At 40.5% G+C, this 20,027-nt stretch overlaps 1 protein-coding gene across 1 annotated transcript in view; it reads left to right on the top strand.

The window, feature by feature from the left end:
• Positions 1-19,789, top strand: part of LYRM4 (LYR motif containing 4) — a 72,235-nt gene extending 52,446 nt beyond the window's left edge. The window contains exon 3 of the mRNA XM_020789849.3: positions 19,454-19,789. Coding sequence (XP_020645508.1) covers positions 19,454-19,516 — 63 coding nt within the window. The 3' untranslated portion in view covers positions 19,517-19,789. The remainder of the gene's footprint in view (positions 1-19,453) is intronic.
• Positions 19,790-20,027: the final 238 nt, after the last annotated feature.

Here is a 20,027-nt window from a genome sequence, read left to right as displayed (position 1 = left end):
GATACAGAGACTTGTCCACTGCTTTTAGCATTTCAGGTTACTTTTTTAAGGAAGCCATTTAACATGTCCATGAAATCTTCCATCTTGCACTGATACAGTACTTTGGCTCTCTGCACAGTGGCATACAAGGAAATTCATCAGTCCAGCATCTTGTACCACTGATCTTCCTACCGCGTTTCCCCCAAAATAAGACAGGCTCTTATATTAATTTTTGCTCCAAAAACGCATTAGGACTTATTTTCAGGGGATTTTTTTCCATGTACAACTATCTACATTTATTCAAATATGGTCATAGCATCTTCTAATGGTTGCTGCAAAATGGTGGAGGGGTTTTTTTTCACTTAACTGGGGTTTATTTTGGGGGTAGGGTTTATATAATGAGCATCCTGAAAAATCATACTAAGGCTAATTTTCAGGTTAGGTCTTATTTTCGGGGAAACAGGGTAGTATTACTTCTCCCCCTTGAATTCCCAACTGGCCATTACAAGAAATTATGGAATTTTACTGAAACACTGCCAAGGTGTATACACATGTATAAAAATGAAGAGATATGTGTGTTGTAGAAGGCAAGCTGGCGGTGTGACGGTGATCATACACACCACCAAGTCGTCTGTATCCTGCCTTATACAGTGGTGCCTCACTTAACGAGCGCACCGTTTAACGACGAATCCGCATAGCGACGCGTTTTTTGCGATCGCTAATGCGATTGCATTGCGCTGTTTAGATAGGCTAAACATCGCATTGCAATGATTGGTAAGCATTTCGCTTACTGATCTGCGCATTGCGATGTTTAGAAAACAGCTGATTGGCGGTTCCAAAATGGCCACCGGGTGCAGAAAATGGGCGCCCGCAGCGTTTTCGTGCCCTGTCCTCGCTTACTGGGCAGCGAAAATGGTGGCCGGATAGGGAAATCTTCACTTACCTGTGAGTTTTTCCCCAATAGGGTTCCCCCCCGCGCATAGTGACAAATCTGGATAGCGACGTTAATCCTGGGACGGATTAATGTCACTATGTGGGGTACCACTGTATTTATAAATGTTACTTACCCATGACAACAAAGCTGGCTGGATAGCTCAGTGTTTTAGGTATCTCACTGTGGAGCCAGAGTTTGGAAGTTTGATTTGCCACCAGGCCTCCTGTGAGTAGAGCCAGCCTGTGTAGCCTGTGAAGTCCCAGGATGTCCCCAGAAGAAGGGAAACCACTTCTCAGTATTCTTTACCTGGAAAATGCTGAAAGGGGTTGTCATAAGAATAGACTTGACAGTACATTAAAAAAAACACACACACCACAACAAAGATTAAACGTTATGGCTCAATGTTCCAGCAAATAGAGAAGCCCCATATACTTAGTGGCCCATGCTGTGCCATAATACATATTGAAAATTGTCATATCAGTACTATTAAAGAGAACGATAAAAAATTTATTCTGCATTTTTCCTGAAGGCCGTTTTAGCATTTCCACTAAATTATGCAGTTGTTTTAATATGTGAAGCTGATATTAAGCCTATAAAACGGGTTTGAAATATTAGTTTGTATGTGTCAATTGTGATTTTGGTACTTAGTTGCTTAAAAAGATTTTTTAAAATGTAAGATTAACAAATACTGTACCTGTATGTGGCAGTTGACTGAATGATATTTGAAATGGAAGTCTAAACAATGCTTGTGTTGTAGAGTTTTAATCTTTAATGATGATATGTTATCTGCAGTCAATACATGACATCTACTTCTGAGGTAGAAGGTGGAAAACAACCTGTGGCAGAATTTCTGCCCTGCAAATTGCACTATCTTCCAAAGTGCAAAAGAAACAGAATATTTTAAAGTGGCCAGACCTGAAGTTTTAAGGCTAAGAACATTAGATTTTTGCAGTAAGAGTTTGAAAAATGTTTTTTTTTTTAAAATGGGGCTCCCTTTGCACTGTGCCGCATTATAGTCCTCACAAGCGTGTTTTCTGTAAATATATCTTTGCATTGAATCAAGGATAAGAAAACTGAAATTAAGTTCCACTTAAGTCGGTAGCTCCCATCTACTGATGTCATAGCCCTAGTACAAGACCTGTTGTGCGAGTTATTGCCTATTTGCAGATGTCTTTCGGTTGTACTACCAAATTTGCAAGGATTGTGCATGTTGTTGCACAGTTGCTTATACAAGCTCTTCTGCAACAGATTCATCATAACTGATCTAGCAGAAGACTTTCCTAACTCTAGGACAGAGTAGTTGACCTCTGGACTGACCTTGGTGAGCAGCAGCACTACATACCTCAGCCTCATTAGATTTCAGCCAGCAGTTAATACACCCAACCCTTTGAAAAGTTAATTGTGTGGAAAAGCTTCACGAGGAGACCTATGGATCTTGGAGGGACTAAATTGCCTCCAAGCCCTCTCTGACCATGAGTAGCAGGAACATCTGTACTAATTGGAGGCCAAAGGTAAAGCTTCAATATGGAAGGCTGCAGGCCATCACAATCAGCTTTAAAGCACTCCGCTGTGGTGGGCAAAACAAAGCGACATCCTATTTTCCTAGTACACTTATCCTGGCTAGATGGAAACAGCAGAAATAACTTGTCAGAGCTAGGCTGAAGGAAGATTAAAAAATTTAGAATGATTTTTTAAAAAAAAAAATTAACAACAGTGCCCAGATTTCTGGTTGTAACGGGACTGATAGGATTTATCCAGCCTGAGTGGAGAATATCTTCTGTGCTGTGTACAGTCTTTGTTAAAAGAATGGCGTTACGATATTTCAAGGCAAAACTTCCATCCATCCCGCCCATCTCACCCCCTGCAAGCCTGTTGCTAACTGGGAATCAAGCACCTACCCATGTAACCATTGCACCAAGAATCTTTTTTAGAACCAACAGTTACTGCTTCTAAAAATATTTAAGATGCCAATCCACAGCCTTCCAGTTGCTACAGGCTTGCCTGAAATTGCAATTTGGCAGCTTATCAAAGGCAGTAGACTTTTTTAAATGGGCAGCTAGTGTGGAAGGTTAATTGGGAGGCAGAGCAGAATCGCCTTGGGGTGATAAGTGTGTCCAGGCTACATTTGGGTTGTTTATTCATCGAGCATATGTACTGTAATAAACTGTACATGGATAAATCTCTCTCTTTATAGGCTCTTACTCCTTCCAAAGAAGAGCATTTAGAATTGCTGTGGAAGTGCAACACTGCCATCTGTTGGCTATCCTAGCTTTTTTTTCTTTATACTTTAGCAAATTGTGTAAAAAGCAGTCTATTTAAAATGTACCAGTAAAAATGAACTAGTATTTTTGAACCATTTAATCCCATTTTTAAAAGAAATATGGATCTTAGATAAACGTGAATTAAGTGTAGTCTTTTGGGCTCACGAAGCCCCCTTGGATACTTGGGAATGGCAAAATGTCCCCAGAAATGAGGACAGGATTAATGGAGAGATGGGTTCCCAGATACACCAGGCAGGGACCCATGACCAATGGCCATGCTGGCTAGAGTATTATCGAAACTGTAGTCCAAATAATTAAATTATTTTATCCCTGATTTATTATCTCTGTGTTGAATAAGTTTACCTCCTGATTAAGTGGACTAGCTGAACATTTGGCTCTTGGTACTACACAGGATTGGAAAAGATCTGTCTACATCCCAGTCCCAAAGAAGGGCAGTGCCAAAGAATGCTCCAACTACCTTACAATTGCACTCATTTCACACACTAGCAAGGTTATGCTCAAAATCCTCCAAGGCACGCTTCAGCAGTATGTGGACTGAGAACTCCCAGAAGTACATGTTTTTGCTGCAAACTATTATTTTTATTTTATACAATAAAATAGTATCTTGCTATTTTTTTATTACGTTTTCCTTAGAACAATATAATAGGTAGCTTTGTATAGCCATAACAAGCAAATAACTTATATATATATATATATATGCTCAAAATCCTCCAAGGTAGGCTTCAGCAGTATGTGGACTGAGAACTCCCAGAAGTATAAGATGGATTCCGAAGGGGCAGAGGAACTAGAGACCAAATTGCTAACATGCGCTGGATTATGGAGAAAGCCAGAGAATTCCAGAAAAACATCTACTTCTGCTTCATTGACTATGCAAAAGTCTTTGACTGTGTGGACCACAGCAAACTATGGCAAGTCCTTAAAGAAATGGGAGTGCCTGACCACCTTATCTATCTCCTGAGAAACCTGTACGTGGGACCAGAAGCAACAGTTAGAACTGGATATGGAACAACTGACTGGCTCAAAATTGGGAAAGGAGTGCGACAAGGCTGTATATTGTCTCCCTGCTTATTTAACTTATATGCAGAATACATCATGCGAAAGGCAGGACTGGATGAACCCCAAGCAGGAATTAAGATTGCCGGAAGAAATATCAGTAATTTCAGACGATACCACTCTGATGGGAGAAAGTGAGGAGGAATTAAAGAACCTTGTAATGAGGGTGAAAGAGGAGAGCACAAAAAATTGGTCTGAAGCTCAACATCCAAAAAACTAAGATCATGGCCACTGGTACCATCACCTCCTGGCAAATCGAAGGGGAACATATGGAGGCAATGACAGATTTTACTTTTCTGGATTCCATGATCACTGCAGATGGTGACAGCAGCCACGAAATTAAAAGACACCTGTTTCTTGGGAGGAAAGTGATGACAAACCTAGGCAACATCTTTAAAAGCATAGGTCTGCATAGTTAAAGCAAGGTTTTTTCCGGTCGCGATGTATGGAAGTGAGAGCTGGACCATAAAGAAGGCTGACCGCTGAAGAATTGATGCTTTTGAATTGTGGTGCTGGAGGAGACTCTTGAGAGTCTCCTGGACTGCAAGGAGATCAAACCTATCCATTCTGAAGAAAATCAACCCTGAGTGCTCACTGGAAGGACAGATCCTGGAAATGAGGCTCCAGTACTTTGGCCATCTCATGAGAAGAGAAGACTCCATGGAAAAGACCCTGAAGTTGGGAAGGTGGGAAGGCAGGAGGAGAAGGGGAAGCAACCAACATCAATTTGACCCAGCTCTGGGAGGCAGTGGAAGACAGGAGGTTCTAATATTTTGGCCATCTCATGAGAAGAGAAGACTCCCTGGAAAAGACCTTGATGTTAAGAAATTGTGGAGACAAGAGGAGTAGGGGACGACAGAGGACGAGATGGTTGGATAGTGTCATCGAAGCTACCAACATGAATTTGACCAAACTCCAGGAGGCAGCGGAAGACAGGAGGGCCTGGCATGCTCTGGTCCATGGGGTCATGAAGAGTCAGACACGACTTAACGACTAAACAACTACTACTACTACACAGAAAAGTTTGAAATATTCATGAAATAAAGCAGTTTACTATTGTTTCTCACAAAAGAAGCTATATAGTTAAATGTTGCAGTTAAACTCAGTAAGAATCAGGAAATAGAAGAAGTGAGGAAATGACATTATTAGCCCTTTTTAAAAAATAGTCCTGAGTCCTGGCTTTTTTATACCACTTGAAGGAGTGAGCTACACATGGACAGGAAATGTTTCCCTTTCTTTACGTGTACAGAGAATCAGCTTATGTTGCGATCCATGCTTCAGAAATGGGCTTGTTATATGCACCATAGAATTCTCAACTCGTTAAAGGAGATGAGAGAAGAGGGGTTGTAAGATACACATGACCTTTTGAATGTCAGCAAGATAAAAAGTTAATGGTCACAGAAGGTCCAGACACTTATATTTACTCATGCTATATGCTGTCTGGAAAAACAGTTGAAGCTGCTTTAAAAATAATATAAGCCTGCTGTCTCTGAGAATGCTACTGTATGTATGCAGCTTTGGCAGAGACACTATTCAATAGGGAAGGAATTGGGAGAAATGCTGAACATATTTTTCCCACTTCCTGCTGTATTTGATCACACAGAGGTGAAGTTAGGGTTTGGAAGCACTTCAATAAATCACTCCTTGTGAAATGTGGAAAAAATACCAGGCAAACTGAGTTTGCTGGAGGAGAGCTGAGAAGCAAAACAATAAAGAATGGAAAGTCAAGAATAAATTTCTCAACGCTTTACTAACTGACCATGTCCTTAGCAAGATCCATTCCAATCAATGGATTTGCTTCAAAACAGGGTTTCCACAGCTGATCAGAAGACCTGGCCTGCTGCCACACTTCTATACATCTGCATCTTTTGCAAAAATGAAGGAGGTGTGTTGTGTTGTCTTTCTTTTTGTTTTGTTTTTATTTTGTCTGGTTTAGTTTGGTCTTATTTATCTTGTAGTATGGAGATACATGCAAACAGGGCAAACCGTACTTTTGCTGAAGTACAAAGAACATTGGCTATTAAAATGTTGGCCTCTGGGAACATATCCTACAATGTCTGCCTTTTCACCCAGTCATCTGCAAGTCACACAGCAGGATTCATCCTCAAGTAAGTGCCAATTAAACATGGTAGAATTTACTTTGAATCCCACCCCCAAACCATGCATAGGATTGAGATCTAAATTAAACAGTACGTGCAGACATCTCTTTCCCATCGTTGTATTTCCTGTGGCCCACAATGTGTTCATTAGCCATGTTTGTATTTGGCAGCAATACAGAGTGAGCTCCTAGAGATTAATGATTGGTTTCAGTAGCATCCTTTTACTGACCTCATTTAAAGAATCCAAAAACATCCACAGTTAAAGCTCTGCCTAACCATTCAAGAGTCTAGTGATTCTCAAGCCAGCCTGAAGTCAAGATTCACATTTGCAAACGTAAGCATGGGCAGGCATTTCAAAGAGCCACTAGCAAAGTGCTATAAATTTGCCTCTTCAAAGTGCCCTGGGCCTCCAGTATATTAACAACAGAGCCTAGCATGCCTGCTGCCAGAGATTAAGTGACGGAAGAATTATTTCTAGCTTGCAAACATGCAGAAATGTGAAAATGGCATTAGTATATCTGTAGCTAATTACTCAGTAATTGGACATAATAGATGACAATTACAATGAATTCTGTTCCTATCTTCTTTCGTTGTCCAGATGATATGTTTGAGGAAATCAGGTGAAGTTCTTGCCCTAGGTAACAGTACCCTTTGGGGACAAAAGCCAGACTTGTTACTCTTATTACATGCATGCATTTAGTGCCATCCACATCTGGGTGGTGACCCCTACAGCTTGACCTTTGAAAACAAACTGGTGCCTGTTTGCCAGACTTATTGGGGTGGTTTCAGACTATGATAGTGCATACAAGAGCTTTTCGCAACCTTTTGCATTGGACTACAGATATCATGCTAACCAGGGATGATGGGGGTTGTAGCCTAACACATGCAGAAGGCCCCAGATTGAGAAGCACCTGTTGGCCTAGTGATTGCCTAGTGATTGTGACTTTCCCATTAAATTTGAATAAACTCGATGGCATGTTGCTGCAGCTGCTGTTATTAGGAGACCTGCTTCTTGTAGAAGTGAAAATAGATATAATGGGCTTGTTGATAAACACAGGTGCCTAGATTTTGGGATGTTCCTGAGCAAAATAACGATGGGCGCTGCCAAGGTGCTCTATGTATGTTCAAAACCCATAACAGTTAGCTCACACTGTAGTTTCAGAACCTTGAGCATTAGGCACAAGAGACATTCTGGAGCAATGCCCAGTGTAACCCTGGATAAGATTGAATCCTATTCCAGAGAAGCTTTATGGAAACAAAAAGAAAAACAGTATACTAATACACTAGAGCAGAAAATAAAACTTGAGAGGGAAGAGCTATGGGAAATAAATAATAATAATCACTGGGCATAAAGCAAAAAGAAGGAATAGAAGAGAATGTAGGCCTTAGGAGAACTGAGTGGAAGAAAAAGACACAGAGAGAGAGAGAGAGAGAGAGAGAGAAGGCTTTCACAGCCGGGATCCGATGGTTGCTGTAGGTTTTTCAGGCTGATTGGCCGTATTCTGGAGATTTTTCATCCTAATGTTTCACCAGTCTCTGTGGCCGACATCTTCAGAGGACAGGAGTTAGAACTCTGTCTGTGTTCTGGTGTAGTTTGTGGGATAGTTGAGTATTTGTAGCTGTGGGATCAGCTTTTTGTCCTTTTCAGGAGATTGGGTGATTATGATGTTTTTTGTTACGGGTGTATTGTTCTGATAAGGGGGGGATAATCTGTCACTGTAATTGATGGGTGTCATTAGCTATTCTATTGTGTGCAGTGATCACCGGTCCTTGTGGTTGGGTAGAGTTCGTTGACCTTTTTGCAAGCTGTATTTTTCAGTGCTGGGAGCCAGGCTTTGTTGAGTTTTAGACTTTGGAAGAAAGTCAAACACCCAAATGGCCTTGGCACTTTGTCAATTGGCTGCAGTTCCTGTGGTGTACACATAAAGTTGTTGTTTGGATAATTATGTTGCAAACTGTCCAGCAAGTGCTTTAGCACTATGGGGCGGGAAAAACATACATATCAAACAGGATTTGGACCACTGAATTTTATCTGGATTTGTTCTTTTTCTTAAATTGCTGCATACATAGTGAGCCCTAAATAAGCGTTCTGTCCGTTGTGAAATATCATTAGATTTAAGGAATAATCAGTTGGGCCGAGGTCCTGGTTTGGCTTCTTGTTTCCAGGTCTGGAACTGATGCTTCACTTTTGTGCTAATAGCTAAGCTCTGCAACGGTAAGGACAGATACTTTTGTAAGAGTACTTTTTCTTTTACAGAAAGTTATGTTTTCTCTGCTTTGTGCTTATGCTTTAATGGCATGCCTTTTCCTGTCAAGGTGAACAGATGGCCCAGCCTCTCCCCTCTGGCACAGAGTCAGGTTTAAAAACCATTCTAAAGGGTTGCTGATTCTTCTCTGCTGGGGTCACTTGAGTTGCCAAGGACAATCAGCCAGCCCATGCATATCACAACAGCACCCTCTCTACAACCAGCGTTACTGGAAGGGGCCAGAGAGGGAGTGGACAGGAAAGAACCTGGTGTCCATGGACTCGCTAGGTCAGTGCTCCCCAGCCTTTGCCTATCCAGCAGCAACAGTACTAAGCAAACAGAAAGCAGTACTCTCTTTCTCTCCCTGCCCCCCCTCCCGGTCCCCTCCCCTTGCAGAAATATTAGAGCAGAAGCCAGTATTTGTGCATCTGTGGAAATAATCATTTTGCAAGCACATGGTGTGTGCATGGCTATGTGGACTCTCATCTCCTAAGATATTACAGAATGTTATGTGCTACTTTAAACAGATGTGGGGAAATCTGGATGAGTTATTTTTTCAGACCACACTTTCCATAACTCTCCAGTCACCATATCCACACATAATTTTTCAGTTTTGGCTTATCTCATGCATGTTCCACGTACAGTTATTGCAGCCTAACTGAACATCTCTTTATGACTGAACATTCAAAAACTGGGAATTTGAATGTGACATCTAGTGTCCTTTTCCTTACTCTCTCTCTATATAGAGAGGGGGGAGGACACTAGATATATATATGACAGCTGGCTAATTGCACTGCCAGCATCAGTACAGCAGAGTGAGAAGCATCCAGTCCAATAGAATCAACAGAAAGTAATCAAGAATTACAAAATTTGAAATTCAGTTTTAAAAGAAAGAAAGAGGGAATGCATTTCAACCTTGAAGGAGCCATTTAGAATGGAATATATTGAATAAAAACATCTTTTGAATTTTGTCATTCTAACTTGAAACTTTTTGTTGCAAATGCTGTTTCTGTACCAGTTGTGCATTTTCTCCAGTCAGAAGGGTATTTAGAAGAGGGCAGTAGAACATACCATTTCATGTTCCCAAGGATTACAGATGAATAACAGCTTCCTAAAATAAGGAAGGGTTCAACCCACCCACCCACTCTTCATAACAGTTATGTACAATGGGTTGGATTCATATTGATTGTTCTGTGAATGAAAGGGTTTCTCTGGAAAAATGTGCTGGGTAGGTGATTTCTGGCATTCCACCTTTCACATATCTCTCACCCGCTGCCCTGTAGTGTCCCCAACTCTCCAGAGCTGCTTTTCAGGTGTCAGTGGGCAGGGAGTTCTTGGGAAAAGAAGAAAATGTAAAGCTCACCTCCCTGCCAGGTTCTTCTAGTAAAAGGGCACCCCATTCAACCCTACTCTGGAGCCAGAGTATTACCCAGATCTTCTGGTTGTGTGGCAACTGTTCTATAGATATCAAGCAACTGAAAACTGCAAAGGCACAATTTCAAAGCAGGTGTTTCTCAGAATGATTCACAATCTAGACTAGGATATGACTGAAGGAAGACAGAGAGCTCAGGGAGTAGCAAGGGTTATAATTGCAGCTGCACAAGAAGCTACCGAGTATAGGCAGATTTGTTCCATCAGTGTGCAAAAACACAGGAACTCTTTGTACCTTGTCGGTTCCCCTCCCAGCACCCACTGTAAGGTTTGCTGCTTCTACGATTGTCCTTCCAGGAGTTACCGTTTGCAGTGCAGCAAGACTATCCCTGACTACTAATTATTTTTAGTAATACTGTTTGAAAGTGTTGTGTTTGAGGTGGCGAAGGGTGACCCAGAAATTTTAGTCTGCTATTCAACATTCGTTCATGAAGTGATGCACTATCAAGTTGAAATCTTCATGTGAGGAACATGCATTAGCCTTAAGAACAGCTTAGAGAGGTCACATTTTGGATTGCTAGTGGCCAGTAACTGGGAGATTCTGGGAGCTATGATGCAGAAAAGTTGTGTATCCAAATTCTGGCCCAGGACATATAAAGTACTCCAGGCTTTTCTTTTCTTTCTTTCTTTCTTTCTTTCTTTCTTTCTTTCTTTCTTTCTTTCTTTCTTTCTTTCTTTCTTTCTTTCTGTTGTTGTTGTTGTTGTTGTTGTTGTTGTTGTTGTTGTTCAAATTAGTACATAATTTAGTCATAATATCATAATGAATAGGAATCCCCTTGAAATAAAGATAATTGTAAATGTGACAAGATCTGGAATAGCTACACATACTGTATAGATATTCAGGTCTGGCTGTCCCATGCAGTGGAGTGAAACCACCTACTTGAGGTAACCAGATTTGGGATCAGGGGAGAGAAATGACAGCCAGGAATGTGGTGTGTAGAGATAGGGTATTCATATTCATCTCCCAGGGAAGATGAAGACTAATATCACCCCCACAGGTGGCCAGGCCCTTTAGACACCCCCCCCCACAAAACCGTTCAGTCCACTATGATGGCATGCAGCCATCATAGTTCACGTCGCACCACACCAATTGTAGAAGTAGCCTGCCCAGTGCTTCCCCACCTCCCTGCGCTGCTGACCACTCCAGCAAGGAGGCGAGATGACAAGTCTCCCCACTCTGCTGTTGAGTGTTCAGCAGCCCAGGGAGGTGGGGAAGCACTGGCCCGGCTACTTCAGCAATTGGCACAGTGCGAACCGCGACAGCTGCATGCGCCGCATTGCGAGCAGTAAGTGGACCGGCTGGTTCGGGGGAGGGTGTCCAAAGGGCCCAGCCACCTGTGGTGGCGATATTTGTAATCATCCCCCAGGAGACAAATACGAATATCCCCTCTCTAGTGGGATGTGAATGATAACAGTGATCCTTTTTAAATTGTTATTCCTAAAAAGAAGCAGGAACAACATCTGAGCTTCACTTCAGACCGCAGCATTGCAGATACTCTGTACAGTGGGGTCTCTACTTAAGAACGTCCCTACTTAAGAACAATCCAACTTAAGAACAGCTCCATTTGCTAAATTTTGCTTCTACTTGAGAACAGAAATCCAAGATAAGAACAGGAAAAAAACCTTTCCTGCTCTTTTTTTAACCTTAGGTCATCTTAGGTTAAAAAAAAATTCTCCCCATAGTGGTAGAGTACGTATTAACCAGCTTTGGTTAATGTACGAACGCACCTCTACATAACAAAAAAACAGCCAGAACGGATTAATTGGTTTTCAGTCCATTCCTATGGGAAATTTTGCTTCAACTTAAGAACATTTCAACTTAAGAACACCATTCCAAAACGGATTAAGTTCTTAAGTAGAGGTTCCACTGTACATACAAAGGGCTGTCATTCAGACTTTAGATAGTTTACTGCCTAGGCAATTCTTACGTATGAATGATCATATAAATCTAGTTAAAATAATATGCAAAGAAAGGAGTAAATGATTTGTATGAACAACTGTAGATACATATGCAGACCACCTGTTTCTACATCTCAACGCACTTAATCCTTGAAAGTAAATAAGCCCAGTTGACATTTGAGGTTTCCTCAGGGGTTTCATCCGGAAGTGATCTCTGACCATGGAACATTCTTGCTAATCATGGTACAATGGCTTTGAACATTATATTTTAGAAATCGGGAGAGAGAGGAAAGATTAATGCATGAGATTGGCTCCAGATAGCTCACTGATTAGTTAGGAAATATGACAGAGGAAGAAAGAACAATTAAGAAGTGCATACAAAGTAGCTGTCAGTGATTAACTCTGAACTATTGCCAGAATATGTTTTGCTTTTAAAAGTGGGCTGTCAGGACTAAGCAGATCTAGCAGCCACTGTCCAGACTGTAGGATACAGGAGTATAATCATTTTCAGCCTTTGATATTTTACCTCACGCAGTCACTCTGTCAGAGTCCCACCATGTTAGAATCACAAATTCCCTACTTTGCACAAGAAGGATATGCACACGAAGTTGCTGGACAGGAGAATGGCAGGATAAGAACATTTATTGTCCAGAGTTAGTCCTAGCATGTTGAATGTCACCAATGGATTACCTGTGACGTGAAGAGCAGGAGATGGCACATCACACACACACAAAGCACCAGGAGTAATAGATTCAAGTTACAAGAAAGGAGATTTTGACTAAACATTAGAAAGATCTTCCTAATGGAATCCATTGCATCCTTTCAGTAGCATTATCTGCGCCTGCTGCAAATGACATTATTCCAAAATGTATGTTAAACTGGATGTTTATAACAACCCATTCAATCAGTTGATCTGAATTATATGATTTTGCATTTCCCATCTTTTGGAATTACATTTGCTGTGCACATTATGTTGATAAATTATGTTAACAGGCCCTCATAGCTTATTTCAGTTTATTAGTTGAGAGGGAGATACTGTTTTCCAAACAGGAAAAATAATGCATATTTCTCAAGAGAGAAGCTGGCCCAGGAATTGGAGAGGGGGATTTTATGAGGATAATTAAAGGCATCTTGTTTGGCTCACTTGAATTAGCCCAAAGCAGTAAACCAGAAATCCAGTGGTTGCCATGCTTGGCTTTGCCAAGTCTTGTGGTTTCTGCCAATGTTAAAATGCTGGAGCAACATTTCTTCTAGTTTTCATTTTGGTTGGCATGGAGGGGGGGAGAGATTACAGAATCAAAACCAAAAAATTTAGGAATGCTGAATTTTGGCAGCTGAATATATTAAGCACTTCCGTTGCAGAACAACAACAATTGGTTCTAAAACAGTTCTGGTGCTGAAGACCTTTCCTCCATTTTTGGATTGTCCTTTTGTTTCTATAGAAACACTGAAATAGAAGGGAACTAAAGCCAGGAAAAGGAAAGTTGGAACCCTTGTAAAAATGTTTTTGTTAGGTATGCAGAAAGTAGCATTTGCTGTTCTCCTTTGCCATACCCCATAAAGGCACTGGGGTTCAAAAAGGTCTGTGGAGGCTAGAAAAGATCTGCTAACACAGTTCCATGTCAGGCTAAAACTAAATGGCAATCCCTCTTTCTTCCCTTAAAAAGGGAAACAGGCCACCTGAGCAGAATCAAACAGAGGGTGCTTTCCTGGACTCTACCACTTTAGGCTGCTACATGAACCTGCATGTTTGAATGCTTTCACATCTTCATTTTGTTGTTTAGACGTATACCCCACTTCCACATGTTGGAACCCAAAGCAACTGCCAATAAATATTATAAAATATAAAATATGTACATGTACAAAAAAGCAGGTTAAAGATTGATAGATAAACAATGCACCCAGTTAGCTACTGTAACAGCGGATGAAACAGATGAATGCAACAGATCAAAAGATTGTCTAAATACACATTTCCTTGTGTTGAATGACCACAAGACAAGAAGCTTTCCTTAGAAGCAAGTTGTAGTATCTGGGTTGTTGTTATGTGCTGTCAAGTCACTCCTGACCTACTGCAACCCTATGAATGAGCGATATCCTGTTGTCCTCAACAGCCTTGCTTAGCTCTTGTAGACTCAACCCTGTGGATTCTTTTAAGGAGTCAATGCATTTCATATTTGGTCTTCCTCTTTTCCTGCTGCCTTCCACATTTCCTAGTATTATTGTCTTCAGTAGACCTTACCCTCTCATGATGTGCCTGGATAAAGCTGAATCTTATCTACCAAAAATACTGTATTTCAGACATTGTTAAGTCAAAGAGAAATGCAGCTCCTGGAGAGCTTAAGAGAGAGAGAGCAAACTCAAGGGGTTGGTGCCACACCAGCCCCTCCAAATGAAACTGCTAAGTGTCCAGAAGGCCATTTATATTATTGTAACTCTGGAAACAACACTTCCAGATTTTTCAAAATAATATGCTAAAACAATATGGGAGGGGCATGTCACATTTGAGAGAAGAATTACTCCCCTAAAGATGGGATTTTTCAATGGAGGGTTCAAAACACTGTAGTGGAGGGGAATCTCCTGGGGAATTTGGAGAGGACACAAGAATGAAATTGGGGCCACACATAGTTTGTAGGCAGTGTGACTCCTGCTCTTACTTATAACATGTGGAGCTTCATGTGGGTGGGAGCAGGCAAGAATGAGTTCATCAAAGAGAAAGCTATTTTGCACCCTTCTCTTGCTGTTTATTGCAAGACCATAAAAGCTTCCTTAGTGAATGATACAGTCCACAGAAAATGAAGACATTCTGTCCATTATCCAAACTCATCTTAATGTTATAAATTCTAGCACTGCTTTTCATCATTGTTTGTTCGTTCTTTTCTCATTGACTGTATGTGCAGTTCCAGGCTTATCATAAGTTTGAGGGAAATGATCTGTGCTGACATGTAAACTCCATTGATTTTGCAAGAGCAAACAGATACTCCTTCCTCAGTGGGTGTACTCATTTGATGAGCAAATGTCTGTGATCATCTTGATTAGGCAGTTCAGATTATGTTGTTGGATTCCATGAAGACTCTTGACTTGCAAATATATACACTTTAGTTGTGTTTGTACCCTTTTGTATATATTCTTTATTCAGGAAATGTATGTATTAAAATTGTTCAGAGTTTGTTTTGGGGTGATTTAAATCAGTGTACCAGGATTAAGTCAGTCTTTCACATATAACCAGGGTGGATTTGACTTAAATTGAATATGTGAGCACTTACAAGGGATATTTTGACCAAACTCCGGGAGGCAATGGAAGACAGGAGGGCCTGGCATGCTCTGGTCCATGGGGCCACGAAGAGTTGGACATGACTTAACGACTAAACAACAACAGTGGATATAAAAAGTTTACACGCCCCTGTTAAAATGTCAGGTGTCTGTGATGTAAAAAAAATGAGACAAAGATAAATCATTTCAGAACTTTTTCCACCTTTAATGAGACCTTTGAACTGTATCACTCAGTTGAACAACGAACTGAAACCTTTTAGGTGGAGGGAAGTAGAAATAAAAAACTGAAATAATATGGTTGCATCTATGTGCACACCCTCTTATAACTGAGAATGTTGCTGCGTTCAGCAGTAAACAATCACATTCAGACTCATGTTAAGTAGGAGTCAGTACACCCCTGCCATCATTTAAAGTGCCTCTGAGGAATCCCAAATAAAGATCAGCTGTGCTAGTAGGTCTTTCCTGACATTTTCTTAGTCACATCATGGTCCACAGAGAGCTTCCAAAGCATCAGAGGGATCTCATTGTTAAAAAGGTATCAGTCATGGGAAGGGTACGAAAGAATTTCCAAGGCATTAGATATATCATGAAACACAGTGAAGACAGTCAGCATCAAGTGGAGAAAATATGGCACAACAGTGACATTACCAAGAACTGGACGTCCCCGCAAAAGTGATGAAAAGACTAGAAGAAAATTGGTCAGGGAGGCTGCCAAGAGGCCTACAGCAACATTAAAGGAGCTGCAGGAATATCTGGCAATTACTGGCTGTGTGGTACATGAGACAACAATCTCCCATATTCTTCATATGCCTGGGCCATGGGGTAGAGTGGCAAGACAAAAGCCCGGCTAAAGTTTGCAAAAACACATCTGAAGACTCCCAAAAGCATGTGGGGAAAAGTGTTATGGTCTGATGAAACCAAGGTTGAACTTTTTGGCCCTAATTCCAAAAGATCTGTTTGACACAAAAACAACACTGCACATCACCAAAAGAACACCATACCCACAGTGGCAGCATCATGCGTTGGGACTGTTTTTCTTCAGCTGGGACAGGGACCCTAATCAAGATACAGGGAATTACAAACAGTTCCAAATACCTGCCAATATTGGCTTCTGCTAGGAAGCTGAACATGAGGAGGAACTTCATCTTTCAGCATGACAACAACCCAAAGCATACATCCAAATCAATAAAGGAATGACTTCACCAGAAGAAGATTATCATTTTGGAATGGCCCAGCAGAGCCCAGAACTGAATCCAATTGAATATCTGTGGGGTGATCTGAAGAGGGCTGTGCACAGGAGATGCCCTTACAATCTGACAGATTTGGAGCATTTTTGCAAAGAAGAGTGGGCAAATATTGCCAGATCAAGATGCGGCATACTGATAGACATACCCAAAAAGGCTGAGTTCTGTAATAAAATCAAAAGGTGCTTCGGCACAGATACAACTATATTATTTCAGTTTTTTTAGTTTTTTTATCTTTGACTCATTTTTTTACATCACAGACACAGACATTTTAACAGGGGTTTGTAAACTTTTTATATCCACTGTATGCCAGAAAGAGTATTGAAGGAATATGTTAATGTATTTGAACAGGAGAATACAAATATATTTATCTTGGCAGTAAAAGAAAAGGTAAAAAACCTTTTTTGTACTTTTCTGACATTGGACGAAAACAAGCACTTCATATTTGGCAGCAAAAAGAATGGGCTGATTTTGTGATATTCTTCCTTGACTTGAATAGATGGTCCGTTATTGCTGGTCTCAGGGGAGGGACTTTTAATAGTTTATGGAACATCTGATCTATCAGTTCTGCCTTCTGCCAAAAACCTAGGGAAGGAATGTTGTGTTCTAGGTCATGTGTACCTTGGGCAACTTAGCATTTTTATTTTGGGATGGCAGCACACAAACCCAGGTATAAACAGAGCAAACCATTGTCTGTTGGAGTCGTTCCCAACTTTGGGTAACCTTGGTGGTTTTGGACTGCAATTCCCAGAAGCCTTCACCACCAGCTGCATTGGCCAGGGTTTCTGGCAGCTGTAGTCCAAGAACACATGAGTTACCCAAGGTTGTGAACCACTGGTCTACCAGAATCAATAGCTCTGTGAACTGTCGTGCTTCCTTGGATCCTTAATGGTGCAGATGTATATGCAGCTGACATTAACTGCTGCATTCCAGAACAATGCACTCTATGAATGAAATACAGTAGAGGTTTATTCAGGTGTTTCCCCACATTTCTGTGAACAGTCTGCTCAGTTTATGGAAAATCTATTTTATTTAACTCTTCTATCCCTGATCCTGTTGTACATGTGTAGCAGAACACTGCAGTAGAATAGGCTGCACATAGGAAGATCTCAGTTTTTAATAGGCTCTTATAAGTTTCTGTTGATCTTGTTTTAAGATTAGCACAGCAAGAAGTGGGCCTGACTAAGGCATTTGTCCCTGCTGGAAATGAGGTTTCTGGATTCTTAATTTATGTGAATAAGAAGTCTAATGGGGATTGTGGCGGACAGCCCACAATCAGTCCTGTCAGTCATTTTAGAGCTCTACTGCAGGAGCCTATGAGAGGCCAGGAGGGGCGGAGTCAACAGAACTGAGGGGAGACAGTCAGTTAGGGAGAAGATTGTGAAGTGTTTAGACAAGAGATTGGAAAGTTGGCGTGTTAGATAATATAAAATAATTAAAAGTAAAAAGAAATATAGAGAGAGTCAGAATATTTTAATTGTATTTTAATCATTTTATCTCTTATTGAATTGAATTTTAATTGTTGAAAGCCGCCCAGAGACCTCTGGGTAGAGTGGGCGGCATATAAATTAAATAAATAAATAAAATAAATAAATATATTGAGACCTTGATTAAAGTGAATGAATACAAGCAAGCTTACATGTAATCAAATCCACTTTTATTGAAGGAATAATAAAAGAACATCCATGACTTTTCTTTTGTGATTTACCTACCAAACCATAAATAAATCTTATATTTGGCAGCAATAGTCTGAGATTCATAATTGGTACAGTGAGGGTAATACCCTCTGGTGGCAGCGAAAAAGGGTGAAAAGAACGTGTCCGAAGGTGAACCTGTGAGTGGGAAAACAAACAGGGGACACGGGGGGGGGGGGGACAGGGATACTGGGAGAAAAAAAAGGGGCAAAAACCGACGTGCAATTGACAGGATAATTTAACAGACGTTACTTTTTCATTGAGAAACAACATTACGTTGCAGACACTGAACTCTCATTCCAGATAATTACAATCTGTTGTACAAGTGGTGAGAGATCAATTTTGTGACATTTATCATAAATACACTGCATTAGTGAAATATGGAAATAGTTTCACTGCAGAAATAATTGCTGGCTGTAATAGTCCTGCCTGACACTAGCAGCACTTAATTTAAGCACTGGTAACTAAGATTGACAATCAATTTATTGTTAATAAAGCTAAATTATTTCTTTATAGGCATGTTACATATGAATATTATTTTTCTCCCAATCACTGTTATTCAGAGGCAGCTGCTAGCATTTCTGGATGTTAAGAGAATGAAATGCTTTCTTGCAGAGGAAATAACTGTACTTTAACGAAAGTATCACTTTTCCCCAGAAGATTATAAGTTTAGTTCAAAACCCAATGCTTTTACAGTGTAGTTTGGGTGCTAGATCAGCCATTATGCAGAAATAGACTTCTCCTTGAAGAAAGCCCTATGGGAATGTTTTTACAACTTTTTATTTTGTGTTTAACATTACATTGTAAATTGTCATGTACGCAATAATTACTTGTTATTCTGCTGCTATTGAACTGACATGTTGCAGTTGTTCATTTACAACACAAAATACTCATATTCATATCTTCACTCAGCTGTGACACTTAAAAGGAGCACACATTCATTCTCTCTCTCTCTCTCTCTCTCTCTCTCTCTCTCTCTCTCCCTGCTGAACTCATTTACAAAGAGTGCAGGAGAACAGGAAGCACTAAAGAACAGGAAAACTGCTTCCACATTGTTGTTCTTATGGCCTATTGACTTGCCTCTGATGAATGGCCACCCTGTGACCTCCAAAATGTCCTATCATGAGCAGTCTAGGTCAGCTCTTTCAAACTAAAAGCCTAGGTATAAGTGTGGATTAGGCTTTTGGCCTGGACTGATTCAAGCTAAGCCTACATGCATAGTACATCTTGTGTTTCCATCACAATTGCTTGTAGGCATGCACTTTAAATAGTTCACTGTAAGAGAACTAGAATTATCATCATTTTTTTTTCTTTTCTTCTAGGTAACCATTGGCCAACTCTATTCTGCGGAGAAGCTCATTATTGAGTGTCCCCAAAAAGTCTGATACTAGATGAAATTTTTGCCTAGAGCAGTGGTGGACCAGCTTCAGTATTCAGCAACAGTGCGCACACAGATTTTTACTTGAACAGTTTTGTTTGAGTTGTCTTATTTCTCTCCTTGTAAAATATAATTAAAACTCCACGCTGTATTCACCTCTATGCCAGAATGTCATTGTACATGTACTCTGTATTTGATGAACATGTTCTGTTACAGCTTAGTGACACTGTTTGCTAGTAGAATTATTTGTTTGCTTGACAATTAAATTCCATAGGCTAAAGGTGTTTGATTTGTTCCTTCTGTTATAGATAGTAACGCTCTATTTTCCTAGCTCAGCAATGAAATTATGAGTTGCTGTAACTTGGAAAAGTGGACGTAAAGCCTTACAGCAATTCTCAGGCCATTTCAAGTTCATTTCAAAATGGGAAGAGAAAGCTTTTAATTAGTGTAAATTAAATGTTTCCATTGCCCAAGCCATGTTATTCCAGGGCAAAGTTATGCAACAGGATTTTGACTAT

This window comes from Pogona vitticeps, chromosome 4 (assembly GCF_051106095.1).
Source record: "Pogona vitticeps strain Pit_001003342236 chromosome 4, PviZW2.1, whole genome shotgun sequence".
Lineage (NCBI taxonomy): Eukaryota > Metazoa > Chordata > Lepidosauria > Squamata > Agamidae > Pogona > Pogona vitticeps.
This window is presented reverse-complemented; position numbering and strand designations above follow the sequence as displayed.